The following is a 13,323-nucleotide window of genomic DNA, read 5'->3' as shown; positions in this document are numbered from 1 at the left end:
AAAATAGCAAACAATCTCTCTTAAAGTCCATTTTCCTCTGAGAAGTTCATGAGCGGATGGGTTAGTAACATTTGGCAGTAGTAATGAAGTTTTGAAGTTACTAGTCCAGGTCTAACTACAGTACGGTCCCTGATGGAGCTGAAAGCTGAACGTGGTGACAGGCCAGTGGAAGGTGTTTAATAAGGAACCTGACGCTGATCATGCTACGGCATTAATCCTCTTATAGCTGTAAACAGACTCTACCTACCGACACAGTGAGCTCTGAGCTGATTAAACATCACTCTCCACTCTACTGAAATGGGCTAACAATCTGAATCAGGCCCTCCCCGCTCTACTTCTCCCAGCATGCACTAGGGCAGCATCTGACAAGGTACCCTATTCCCTACACTATGTATGGGATTAGGGTGCCATTTCGGAAGCCACCCAAGGCCTGAGTTGTGCAGTCAAATTGCACTCAAGGGACTTAGCTAGTCTAAACACATAGCCTATTTGGGCATACAAGACACCATGCTACAATACACGGACGGATCTGTTCTAGATCTAATTTAGAGGCATTACTTTGCAGGAAGATGGATGAATGGAATAAGAATGAGAGAAACACAGTGAAGCCGTGATGTCATCGTATGCAGTTGGTAGTAGGGTCCAGTGTCGTGGTCTATTGGTCACGTATAGTAGGTGTTCTGTTTATTTGACATGTCTTTATAGGGGCAAAGGAAACTGTTAAAAACTCCACTGGCACCAGTGCTCCAAAATGTTAGAGGTCAATTGATCTAAAGGAGTGCGTGGGGAATGGTGAGGTAGTGGTTTTCTGAGCTTGTTCATTTTTATTTAACCTTGATTTAACCAGGAAAAGCCTGCTTAAATTAAAAGGAATTCATTGAAATGTATATTTGAATGTGCATAGGCCTAACTGTAATTAATGTAGGTTTGAGTTTAACATACATTTACATTGCATTTCACAGCTACTTTATTGTGCAGTAATAGCATATGTTCACCTGGAATTGACCTAGCCTACCAGTATTTCTCATCCCACCCGTCAAATGACAAGAATCCTTGTCCTTTAGGGCCTTATTCTATTAAATCAAACTGAAACATATGAATAGAGGTGACACTGACATGGAGGGTCATCTGATAAAGATTCCCACAATTATGTTTTCTGATGAATGTGAAGTGTTAATATCCCCCATTTAGTCTCTCAGTGCTATCAATGCTTCATTTCTCAAAAAATGCTTTCTGTGTTTGTGTAGCAACATAGCCATATTATTTCTGGCCGTTGTAGATACTCTTTTCAGAGGACTTGCCAATAATACCCAGAGCGCTTGGCTGTGTCAATTGTACATGAAAACGGCTTGTGTCCTGGGCAGCTTTTGCAAAAACATTCCTTCCATTTCATTCCTCATTTCTAAACAGTTCTATTCTAGAAATTCCTCGCGATGTGAAATCATAGAGGTCATCAACCTTTCACATGGTCAAGATTTACATCAAAATTCTACATTTTGCACTGATGTATATGAATACACACCAAATAAACCAAAACCAAATTATTCTGTGTTAAAGAAAAAATCTACTACTTTGTCTAATAGACTTTACTTAGTATTAGCCCAATAAACTAGTTACGAATGCATTCCCAGAATGAGAGCAGGAACGTTTTCAGAATGCTAAAGTTTTCTAAAAGTTCCCTGAGCATTTCACACAAGTCCCAGGGTAGTTCCCATAACATTCCTATAATGTTTTCTCTCTCCTACAGAAGAGGAACACCACTGTACTGCTGAGTCTGAGTGTGTTGATCTCCTGGGGCGTGCTTCTCCTGGCTGCTCGTCTCTACTGGATGGGTAACAAGCCCCCCAACTTCTCCAACTCAGACAACCCGGCGGCCGACTCGCCGCACCTTCTCACGCGAACTCTGACCTTCCTCTACCTGCCCGCCGCCAACGCCTGGCTCCTCCTATGCCCTGTCCAGCTCAGCTTCGATTGGTCCATGGACGCTCTACCGCTAATCAAGACCTTTGCTGATTGGAGGAACCTTCACACCGTGGCCTTCTATGCTGGATTTACTCTCCTGGCCTGGTATGGCCTCCGTAGCAGTAGCAGCCCCGACTCCAAGGCCAAGGAGACCAATGGGAAAGCTCACTTGGCGAATGGGAAGGCCCTCACCAATGGGCACAGCTACCATCCTCCAGACGGCAACCACAACATAAACTCAGAACAGGGCTCTCCAAAGACCAATGGGAAAACCACCCTCAATGGGAATGGGTTCACCAAAACCTACCAATGTTCCCCTCGGACTACCCACCCCTCCCTCCCCTCACTTGCCACCCTCCCCGCCACGGAGAACGTGGTGGTCTTCTCCCTGGGCCTACTCTCGCTGCCCTTCCTCCCGGCCACAAACCTCTTCTTCTATGTGGGCTTCGTGGTGGCCGAGCGGCTGCTGTACATACCCAGCATGGGCTTCTGTCTGCTGGTGGCGGTGGGGATCCGGGCCCTGTACGTCAGGCTGAGAACCAGGGGCCCCAGGGTCTTGCTGCTGGGTCTGTGCGCGGGCCTGGTGCTGCTGTACGGCATCAAGACGGTGCTGAGGAACAGGGACTGGAGCAACGAGGAGATGCTCTACAAGTCAGGGATCAGTGTTAACCCCGCTAAAGGTAGTGTTGACTAACCAACACATTCTGGAATATGGGCCTTTGGTTTGGTACTTTAGTCCCACTGTGATAAAGTTAGGCCTGAGAATTACATCACTCTCATGTAGATTAGAAACATTTTCAGCTCTATATTATTCTAGGTCCAGGACTAGGCTTAATCTATGGCTGACAAACTGGCCCATAAAGAATAAACTATATGTCATAAATGATTTGTAATCTTTCCTCATAAATGCAAAACTCAAGATCTTTCCATTACACAATACCTGTATGCACTTGACAGACACCTGTCTCTCTTTGTTAGCATGGGGAAACTTGGGAAACGTCCTGAAGAACCAGGGCAAGATGGCTGAGGCGGAGAGGGCGTACCGGAATGCCCTGTATTACCGGGGAAACATGGCTGACATGTTGTATAATCTGTGAGTGTGAGATGTGTCATCTCTGCATCTCTCCACTACCTCAACAAGGATGAAAGCTGAAAGCTACCATCCATCAATACTGCTTAGACAGGCAGGGAGAATAACAGGGGATAGAGAGAGCGAGAGAGAGAGAGAGAGAGAGAGAGAGAGAGAGAGAGAGAAAGAAAATTGGTTGTTTTATCCCCAGATGGGATCCTGTTCCCCTTGACAGTGATTTCATTAATCATGATTTGCGGGGCTCTGGGAAACCATGAAGGCAGTTCTAATACCCACATTAACCCTCTGAGTGTCAAAGGTGCCAAGCCTCATAACCGGCCCACATTTCCCGCTCACCTGACAGTGTTTTTCTTCCCCTCTCTCTACTCCCTGTCCCCCTGTCAAGAACAGGAAGAGTCACCTTTGTCAACAAACACATTTCTGGGTTTACATGACACACCTTTAATGAAGGTGTCGTTCTGAGATTACGGATGGTTAACAAATAAACCGAATAAACCGAGTGTCACTAAACACTGTCTAATGTTAGGCTGCAATTAGATTTAAAACCCAAACAGTCAGAGTTGCCAGATGGTTTCCCTGATTGCCCTGTAGACCTCTCTTTCCTCTGCTTCATTCAACCATAATTCTGGTCTTCTTTCCACCAGGGGTTTGCTGCTTCAAGAGAACCACAGGCCCTCAGAGGCACTGCATTACTATAAGCTGGCCATTGGGAGCAGGCCAACTCTGGCGTGTAAGTATTGCTAAGAGACCATTTCCTAAAATGGCGTATTGCGGGGCTGAAGTGATTGTGATCGGGGCCCGGCCGGTGGAGATGAAAGGAGCTGATCCGGGACCTGCCTAATGGGTTGTCTCTGGCTTTGTTTAATTCAATTACATGAATGGAATGTTACATTCAGGTTTTCATCACGGCCCAGTGTGAATTAGTTGTCATGCATGCGTCTGTCTGGCCCATTTCAGAGGTCTATCGGACTGTTTCAGCCCACAGTCTAATGGAAGTCAATTTCACTCTTGACTGCTCACGTATGTAATGTGTAGACATATTTCACTGTATCAGACTCTAGCAGAGGACGGGAAAAGCAGGGGATTTGGGTTGCATGAGTTACTTGTTAATTCCTCAGTTTTTCCCATCAACCTCTCTTTCAACCTCTCTGGACCCTACCCACACACTCACACATACTACACTGACACTCAAATACACACACACACACACACACACACACACACACACACAGTACCTCCGGAACTGTCATTATGCACACCTGGTCCCTATTCCCATTGATTAGTAATTGTATATGTGTGCCCTTTGTTCACCATTGTCTTGTCGATTATTGTTCCAAAGTCCGTTGGTCGTGTGAATACCTGTGCTGTGTTGTTTTGGCTTTCGTGCCGCGTGTATTGCACAGATGATTACGGGTCTCGTCCCACATGGTATCATTGTGCGATTGTGTATTTATTCGAGGTACTCCTCGCTCTTTTGTTTGGGTTTCTACCCTGTGTTTTGTATATGTGTTTGTTTGATCTTCGTTCCTGTGCCATTACACGGCACGCTATCATTTGGGAAATAAAAACCCATATTACGCATTCCTGCACCTGTCTCCCGACCCTTTATACCAACGTGACAGTAAGTAAGCATTTCACTGTAAAGTCTACACCTGTTGTATTCAACGCATGTGACAAATAAAATGTGATTCGTTTTCTTGTACCTAAACCTTTTCCCTGCTTCTATCTATCCCCTCTGTTTCTCAATTTCTACCCCCCTCTCTTCCTGCTCTAATCCTCCACCTCTGCCCCCTCTCTTCCCCCATTTCTAATCCTCTACCTTCTCTCTCCCTCATTCCTCTTCCTCTATCCTCCCTTTCCCCCTCCTCCACCCCGTCTTCTCCCTCTGTTCCTCCTCCTCTGCGCCCTTTCGTCACCCCACAGCGGCCTACTTGAACACGGGCATCATCCTGATGAACCAGGGCGGTATGGAGGAGGCCAAGAGGACCTTTGTAACCTGCACTGAGATCCCAGATGAGAACCTGAAGGACCCCCATGCCCACAAGAGCTCCGTCACCAGCTGCCTGTACAACTTGGGCAAGCTGCTCCATGAGCAGGGCCTGCAGGAGGTATGATACTACAGTACTCTACACTACAGTGGAGACAGGGCAGTGGCTGAGATGTAGAAATGCAATGGATAGAATCTATAACAGTACACTTCAATACAGTACATTAGAACCAGAGCAATGGCAGAGATGTAGAAATAAAATGAATAGCATGTATAGAGGTGCACTACACTACAGTACAGTGGAGCCATGGCAGAAACATAGAAATATAATGTATGGAGGTGCACTACAGTACAGTACAGTGGAGCCATGGGAGAAACATAGAAATATAATGTATGGAGGTGCAATACAGTACAGTAGAGTGGATCCATGGGAAAAACATAAAAATCCAATGTATAGAATGTATAGAGGTGCACTACACCACAGTACAGTGGAGCCATGGCAGAAACATATAAATACAATGGATAAGATGTATACAGCAAATGTAGTTTGATAGAATGCTGTGATAGTATACTTAAGCTCTTGAGTTTCCGAAAACTAGCTGTCTGAAAACTTGCTTATGCTTCCGGCCTTGGCTTTATATGAGCTCAGCCACTGCTCAAATGAACTAACTCTTCATCTATGACAAAATGACAGAGCCGACTAAAGACTCATCTTCCTGAAGCCCTTTCCATTAGACAGAGAGGAAGAGGCTTTGTGGATGGTGACACACTGATGAAAAAGTTCAACTGTGACCAACACCTTCTTCCACATGTTTGGTGTGTCTCCCCCCATGACAGGATGCTCTGTCTGATATCTTTAACTGCCCTGCCCTCTTCCATAAATGACAGGATGCTCTGATTCTGTCTAACTCTCCCCCTCATGACAGGATGCTCTGTCTGTCAGTTCATGACAGGATGCTCTGTCTGTCTAACTGCCCTTCCCCTCCATGACAGGATGCTCTGTCTGTCTAACTGCCCTCCCCTATCATGACAGGATGCTCTGGATGTCTAAAGCTCCATGAAATCCCTCCCCCTCCATGACAGGATGCCTGTCTGTTCCTGTTCTATGATGCTGTCTGCTGCCTAACGGACCCCTCCATGACAGGATGCTCTGTCTGTCTAACTGCCCTTATCATCACAGGATGCTCTTTGTCAACATTGCCCTCCCCTCCCATGACAGGATGCTCTGTCTGTCTAACTGCCCTCCCCCTCCATGACAGGATGCTCTGTCTGTCTAACTGCCCTCCCCCTCCATGACAGGATGCTCTGTCTGTCTAACTGCCCTCCCCCTCCATGACAGTCTTTCCCCCTCCATGACAGGATGCTCTGTCTGTGTCTAACTGCCCTCCCCCTCCATGACAGGATGCTAACTGTCAGGTCTGTCTAACTGCCCTCCCCCTCCATGACAGGATGCTCTGTCTGTCTAACTGCCCCCCTCCATGCCCTCCCCTCCATGACAGGATGCTCTGTCTGTCTAACTGCCCTCCCCCCTCCATGACAGGATGCTCTCCATGACAGGATGCTCTGTCTGTCTAACTGCCCTCCCCCTCCATGACAGGATGCTCTGTCTGTCTAACTGCCCTCCCCCTCCATGACAGGATGCTCTGTCTGTCTAACTGCCCTCCCCCTCCATGACAGGATGCTCTGTCTGTCTAACTGCCCTCCCCCTCCATGACAGGATGCTCTGTCTGTCTAACTGCCCTCCCCCTCCATGACAGGATGCTCTGTCTGTCTAACTGCCCTCCCCCTCCATGACAGGATGCTCTGTCTGTCTAACTGCCCTCCCCTCCATGACAGGATGCTCTGTCTGTCTAACTGCCCTCCCCCTCCATGACAGGATGCTCTGTCTGTCTAACTGCCCTCCCCTCCATGACAGGATGCTCTGTCTGTCTAACTGCCCTCCCCCTCCATGACAGGATGCTCTGTCTGTCTAACTGCCCTCCCCCTCCATGACAGGATGCTCTGTCTGTCTAACTGCTCTGTCCTCCCCCTCCATGACAGGATGCTCTGTCTGTCTAACTGCCCTCCCCCTCCATGACAGGATGCTCTGTCTGTCTAACTGCCCTCCCCCTCCATGACAGGATGCTCTGTCTGTCTAACTGCCCTCCCCCTCCATGACAGGATGCTCTGTCTGTCCCCTAACAGGATGCCCTCCCCCTCCATGACAGGATGCTCTGTCTGTCTGTCCTCCATGACAGGATGCTCTGTCCCTGCCCCCCCTCCATGACAGGATGCTCTGTCTGTCTAACTGCCCTCCCCCTCCATGACAGGATGCTCTGTCTGTCTAACTGCCCTCCCCCTCCATGACAGGATGCTCTGTCTGTCTAACTGCCCTCCCCCCTCCATGACAGGATGCTCTGTCTGTCTAACTGCCCTCCCCCCTCCATGACAGGATGCTCTGTCTGTCTAACTGCCCTCCCCCTCCATGACAGGATGCTCTGTCTGTCTAACTGCCCTCCCCCTCCATGACAGGATGCTCTGTCTGTCTATCTGCCCTCCCCCTCCATGACAGGATGCTCTGTCTGTCTAACTGCCCTCCCCCTCCATGACAGGATGCTCTGTCTGTCTAACTGCCCTCCCCCTCCATGACAGGATGCTCTGTCTGTCTAACTGCTCCCTTCCCCTCCATGACAGGATGCTCTGTCTGTCTATAAAGAAGCGGTGCAGAAAATGCCGAAGCAGTTTGCACCTCAGAGTCTCTACAACATGATGGGTGAGTAATAGCAGGAAAACATTTATTTTTTCACCAATATTTTGGGGGGATTCTTCCCCCCATCTCTACTCACCAAGTTCAATAAACATGGCACTTTACAAAACAAACACAGTTCATTCATTCCCATACATCAGCGTTACTCGACTCTTACCCTACGAGGTCCAGGGCTGCTGATTTTCTGTCTTTCCTGAAAATGAATTGCACACACCTGGTGTCCCATGTTTAAATCCGTCCTTGATTAGAAGGGAAGAATGAAAAATGCAGTGGAACTGGCTCTGAGGTCCCGGGTTTAGTTTGAGGGTCATATATCATCATGTACTGTATTGTTATCATCCTAGAATCTGGTGAAAGGGAACGAAGGAGGAAAGGTGAGCATTTTCAACCATGGGCTCAACCATGGGCTCAACCATGGGCTCAAAATGAAAGTTTCCAGTGAAAGTGTTTCCCAGGATCAAAGCCAGGACCAACCCATGTCCGGGAGACTGTTTCTGTTTCCTACACCAGCTCACCATATCACTCTACCCTAGATCACTCTCCACTCTACCCTAGATCACTCTCCACTCTACCATCACTCTACCCTAGATCACTCTCCACTCTATCATCACTCTACCCTAGATCACTCTCCACTCTATCATCACTCTACCCTAGATCACTCTCCACTCTACCATCAGTCTACCCTGGATCACTCTCCACTCTACCATCACTCTACCCTAGATCACTCTCCACTCTACCATCACTCTACCCTAGATCACTCTCCACTCTACCATCACTCTACCCTAGTTCACTCTCCACTCTACCATCACTCTACCCTAGATCACTCTCCACTCTACCCTTGATCACTCTCCACTCTACCATCATTCTACCCTAGATCGCTCTCCACTCCACCATCACTCTACCCTAGATCGCTCTCCACTCTACCCTAGATCACTCTCCACTCTACCATCACTCTACCCTTGATCACTCTCCACTCTACCATAACTCTACCCTAGATCACTCTCCACTCTACCCTAGATCGCTCTCCACTCTACCATCACTCTACCCTAGATCACTCTCCACAGAACCATCACTCTACCCTAGATCACTCTCCTCTCTAGCCTAGATCACTCTCCACACTACCATCACTTTACCCTTGGTCACTCTCCACTCAAACCCTAGATCGCTCTCCACTCTACCATCACTTTACCCTAGATCACTCTCCACTCAAACCCTAGATCACTCTCCACAGAACCATCACTCTACCCTAGATCACTCTCCTCTCTAGCCTAGATCACTCTCCACACTACCATCACTTTACCCTAGATCACTCTCCACTCAAACCCTAGATCACTCTCCACAGAACCATCACTCTACCCTAGATCACTCTCCTCTCTAGCCTAGATCACTCTCCACACTACCATCACTTTACCCTAGATCACTCTCCACTCAAACCCTAGATCACTCTCCACTCTACCCTAGATCGCTCTCCACTCTACCATCACTCTACCCTAGATCACTCTCCACAGAACCATCACTCTACCCTAGATCACTCTCCTCTCTAGCCTAGATCACTCTCCACACTACCATCACTTTACCCTAGATCACTCTCCACTCAAACCCTAGATCGCTCTCCACTCTACCCTAGATCGCTCTCCACTCTACCATCACTCTACCCTAGATCACTCTCCACTCAAACCCTAGATCGCTCTCCACTCTATCCTAGATCCCTGTCCAGCAGTGTTCTGCAGGGCTGACAGTCAGGAATTGAAATGGAGTGAACAGGTATCTCTGGTATTCTGTTCATGGGGAAGCAAACTAATTTGTCCACTGAGGTAGATTTAGTTTGACAGTCTATCTGGAGCCATGTCAGGCATTTGACTTAGCCAATTACTGAAGGTGAAAAGCTGGGTAGTGGCAACAACTTCGCTGCGTGACGGGGAAGACTTGGCACAGGGAGACGACTTTAATCATCCAAATGTCCTTCTTAATTCCCACCTATCACATATGATAATTCTCCTCATCTTTGATTCATGTAATTGAGGAATATGTGTTTAGAATGACTCGTTCTGGTGGTAGTAGAACAACCTGCTGATGGTCTTCAGTTTCCCCCCCAAAAATACATTTCCCCATATTATCTCCATGAAATGAAGCTATTTGATGTGCTTTAAGCAGATAACATCGGTTTCATTCCATTCCAACACCACAGCTCCAAAATAGGCAGGCAATCCTAATGTAGATGTGTATCAGGATGCGAAGGGAATTCAAACTAAGCTGGCTATAATAAGTCATGTCCCATGTTGTGTTATTCTATCACTAATTACATTATTAGAAGCCCTTCCTGATTGCATGGTTGAGATTGCTGTGCCGTGTTGGCAACATTCTTGGGATGACGCGTGGTGGGGGCCTGAGAAGAGGGAGAGTGTTTGTTCAGGTGAGAGGGGGGTTGTCATCAGGGCCCCGGGGATCAGCCCCGCTGCGCTGGGATCAGATCTGGGATTCTCACGGCTTTGAGAACAGAGACATTCTCCGAGAGAATCTGGTCACGTTCCAACTGAAATTGGTGTCAGGGGTTTAATTAATTTAACGGGGGAATATTTATTTTTTATTGGTGGAATGACGAGTGTTTTTAGGAATGGAGGGCTGGAAATGGGTCGGTCTCCATCTGCCTTGTTATCAGCCGTGCACCTGTTGGAGATCTATTCTAGAACTCTATTCATCAGACACTGGGAGGCACTGGAGCATGTCATCATTCATGTCAGAGGTCACAGGCAGGGAGAGAGCAAGCGGAGAGGTGGCTTCCATGCAACCAGCAGCTTCTACATTGTGCTGTGTAAATACTCTCTTGGTTGCATGGAAGGTAGTGGTGACTCTGCTCTCACCCGACTCACTGTCCCTCCACTCTCCCTCCCTCCTCTGAGAAAATGGGACAGTCTTCCAGCTGATGGGGAAACTTTAGTCTCGCTGTGTTATTTTTTGCACCAATTCATGTTGTTACTCCTATGACCAGAGAAAGTGAAATATACCTCGATATTTAAAAAACACACAAGCAGCTAATAACAACGCAAGGTCATAGAAACAAATTGCTTTACTCATTAATTGCAGCTGCAGTGCTGGTTTTAGCGTGAGTGGAAGTAGGGAGAACATATTTTATGTCTTATGAAAGTGTTGAACAAAGTGTTGGTAGTGCTGAGTAACAACAAACATGAACTTACTCATAAAAACAGAAGCTCTTTCCTCTCTATCTAGTCATGGTTTTGAAATCTCACAGTATCAACTCTGAGGTATTTGATTGGGCAACGGTAGGCCTATAGATGCACTTGATTTGCTCACTAGGCTTGCCAGGTAGACGGAGTTCTACATTCACACACATGAAATGGTTGAAAATGGGAACACTTTACCTTCCCGGGGCTAGGACTGCTGAATCAAGTGCACCAACAGCGCAAAAACTAATAAAAAAAATAGGAACGCAAGGCCTTATCGTTGGGTACAGAAATGTTTGGTGATCGACTAGGAATGCCTTGGATCGCGATGGACCGGTTGGTGACCAATGCACTAGATAGATAGAAAGGGAAGTCACAGAACCCATCATACTACAACATCTTTGATATGAGTCTTCCTCTTATTATAAAGTGTCAGAGAAGCCATTGAGGTCATGGGTCTCTCTACGACCCCTTTCCTCTGACCTCTGAATGTTGACCACCCCCCATACAGTAGGAGAGGCTGTATCACTAATGACCTTTGACCTTTGACCCCTAACAGGAGAGGCCTACATGAGGCTGAATAGGCTGGAGGAGGCGGGCCACTGGTACAGGGAGTCGCTCAGGGCCAAACCCGACCACATCCCCGCACACCTGACCTACGGGAAACTCCTGTCCATCATTGTAAGTCCCTCCTCTACCAACCTCTTTAAGGCCAGACAATTCCTCACATTTTTTACAACAGAACACGACAAAGGATAACACAGAAACTAGAGATGCACTGATGTGAATATTCTGGGATATCTGATATTTCTTTGCAATATCAACCAATACAGACATTTCTGTTTCATTTGATGTCTTTTTTTACCATTCTAGTACAGATACAAACAAAATGTCTATGTTCATAAGGTTAATCAGAAAATGTGTGAAATAGCTTAAATATGGAAAAGGAATAATCATTTGTATTTTCATAACAAAGTGGAATGTTCAGGACAACTCAAGGAAGAGCATCAGGTAATACTGCGTATGATCGGATGTGTAGAAAAGAAGATTTGCATTCCTTTCAGATATGCATTGAAATATATGTGACCGGTTACAGGGTCTGAGGTGTTTGACGCTAGTTCCTACTTACGTCAGAATACTTTCAAAGTAGAATTCAGAAATGTTACATTGCCATGGAAACCATATGAATACAATCCAAATGAGAGGAACCAGATGCTTTGTGTGACTCCCATAGACATTTAACATTACATTTAAGTCATTTGCCTTATCCAGAGGACTTACAAACTTAAGACATCCAGTGGAACAGCCATACAATAGTGCATCTAAATCTAAAGGGGGGGTGAGAAGGATTACTTTATCCTATCCTAGGTATTCCTGAAAGAAGGTGTCTCCGGAAGGTGGTGATTGACTCTGCTGTCCTGGCGTCGTGAGGGAGTTTGTTCCACCATTGGGGGGCCAGAGCAGCGAACAGCATTGGAAATGTTCGGTTCAATAACACCTTGACCCTCTTCTATCTCTGCCTCTATGAGAATGATCCTTGTATAATATCATGTTGAGATAATGGAGAGAAAATGATGGTTGGACAGCATTAAGATTCCCATGGGGCAGTGCGTACCTCGAGGACATACTTTTCAGAAAACATTATTTTATTGAAGAATCGAACTTCGACCCCGGGCGAGATGGACATGTCAGACCTGTAGGTGTAGATATCATAATCTGGGTCTGTGTCGTTGTCCACCTGTTTAGTGAACAAAACAGCCCACTGCCAAGTGTCATAATAAAATGTATGTTCAATTTTGTTAGAGGAGTAGAATCCAACCCAGGTGTAATAGAGTTTGTTCTTCCAATCAGTGAAGGTCTTCTTGATGAACAGGCGAGCGCAGGCGTGGCCATCTTCAGTGTAGAGCTGCAGACTGACATCAGAGTCAAATGGAGGTATGTTAACAGGAATCCTCCGGTCAGAGTCATCATGATGACAGAGTGCAAGTTGATCAGGAGCCTGACCTGCAGGCCGGGGTTTAGGTATACATTGGCGTCGAAGCTTCCGTAGCTGCACATGCCAAGGGGGGTAACAGAGGTCATTTTATTGTCCGCGTAGAGGGCTACCATCATCCCCACACCCAGCAGACTCCATGGGACGTTTGCACATCTAATTCTGGCGTGCCCGTTGTTCCAGTTTTCAGTTGATCTCACCTCCAGCTTGATGTCAAGGCACTCCATGTGGTTAGCAACCTGAGTATGTTGAGTATTTGAAAATGTATCCCCACACAGCTGGTTAGTGAATTCCCTTATGGGGTATGTCTCTGAGAAGGATCTGGAGTGTGTATTGTACCCGGCAGCATACAGAAACAGACAC

The 13,323-nt window shown here is 46.9% G+C and overlaps 1 protein-coding gene across 1 annotated transcript in view; it reads left to right on the top strand.

The window, feature by feature from the left end:
- The window catches only part of tmtc2a (transmembrane O-mannosyltransferase targeting cadherins 2a), a 91,699-nt gene that overhangs the window by 58,063 nt on the left and 20,313 nt on the right, over positions 1-13,323 (top strand). The window contains exons 3-8 of the mRNA XM_065021469.1: positions 1,748-2,642; positions 2,941-3,055; positions 3,697-3,782; positions 4,976-5,160; positions 7,713-7,791; positions 11,527-11,648. Coding sequence (XP_064877541.1) covers positions 1,748-2,642; positions 2,941-3,055; positions 3,697-3,782; positions 4,976-5,160; positions 7,713-7,791; positions 11,527-11,648 — 1,482 coding nt within the window. The remainder of the gene's footprint in view (positions 1-1,747; positions 2,643-2,940; positions 3,056-3,696; positions 3,783-4,975; positions 5,161-7,712; positions 7,792-11,526; positions 11,649-13,323) is intronic.

The sequence above is a fragment of the Oncorhynchus nerka genome, linkage group LG8 (genome assembly GCF_034236695.1).
Source record: "Oncorhynchus nerka isolate Pitt River linkage group LG8, Oner_Uvic_2.0, whole genome shotgun sequence".
NCBI lineage: Eukaryota > Metazoa > Chordata > Actinopteri > Salmoniformes > Salmonidae > Oncorhynchus > Oncorhynchus nerka.
The sequence above is the reverse complement of the archived record's forward strand: the minus strand, read 5'-3'. Positions and strand labels throughout refer to the sequence as shown.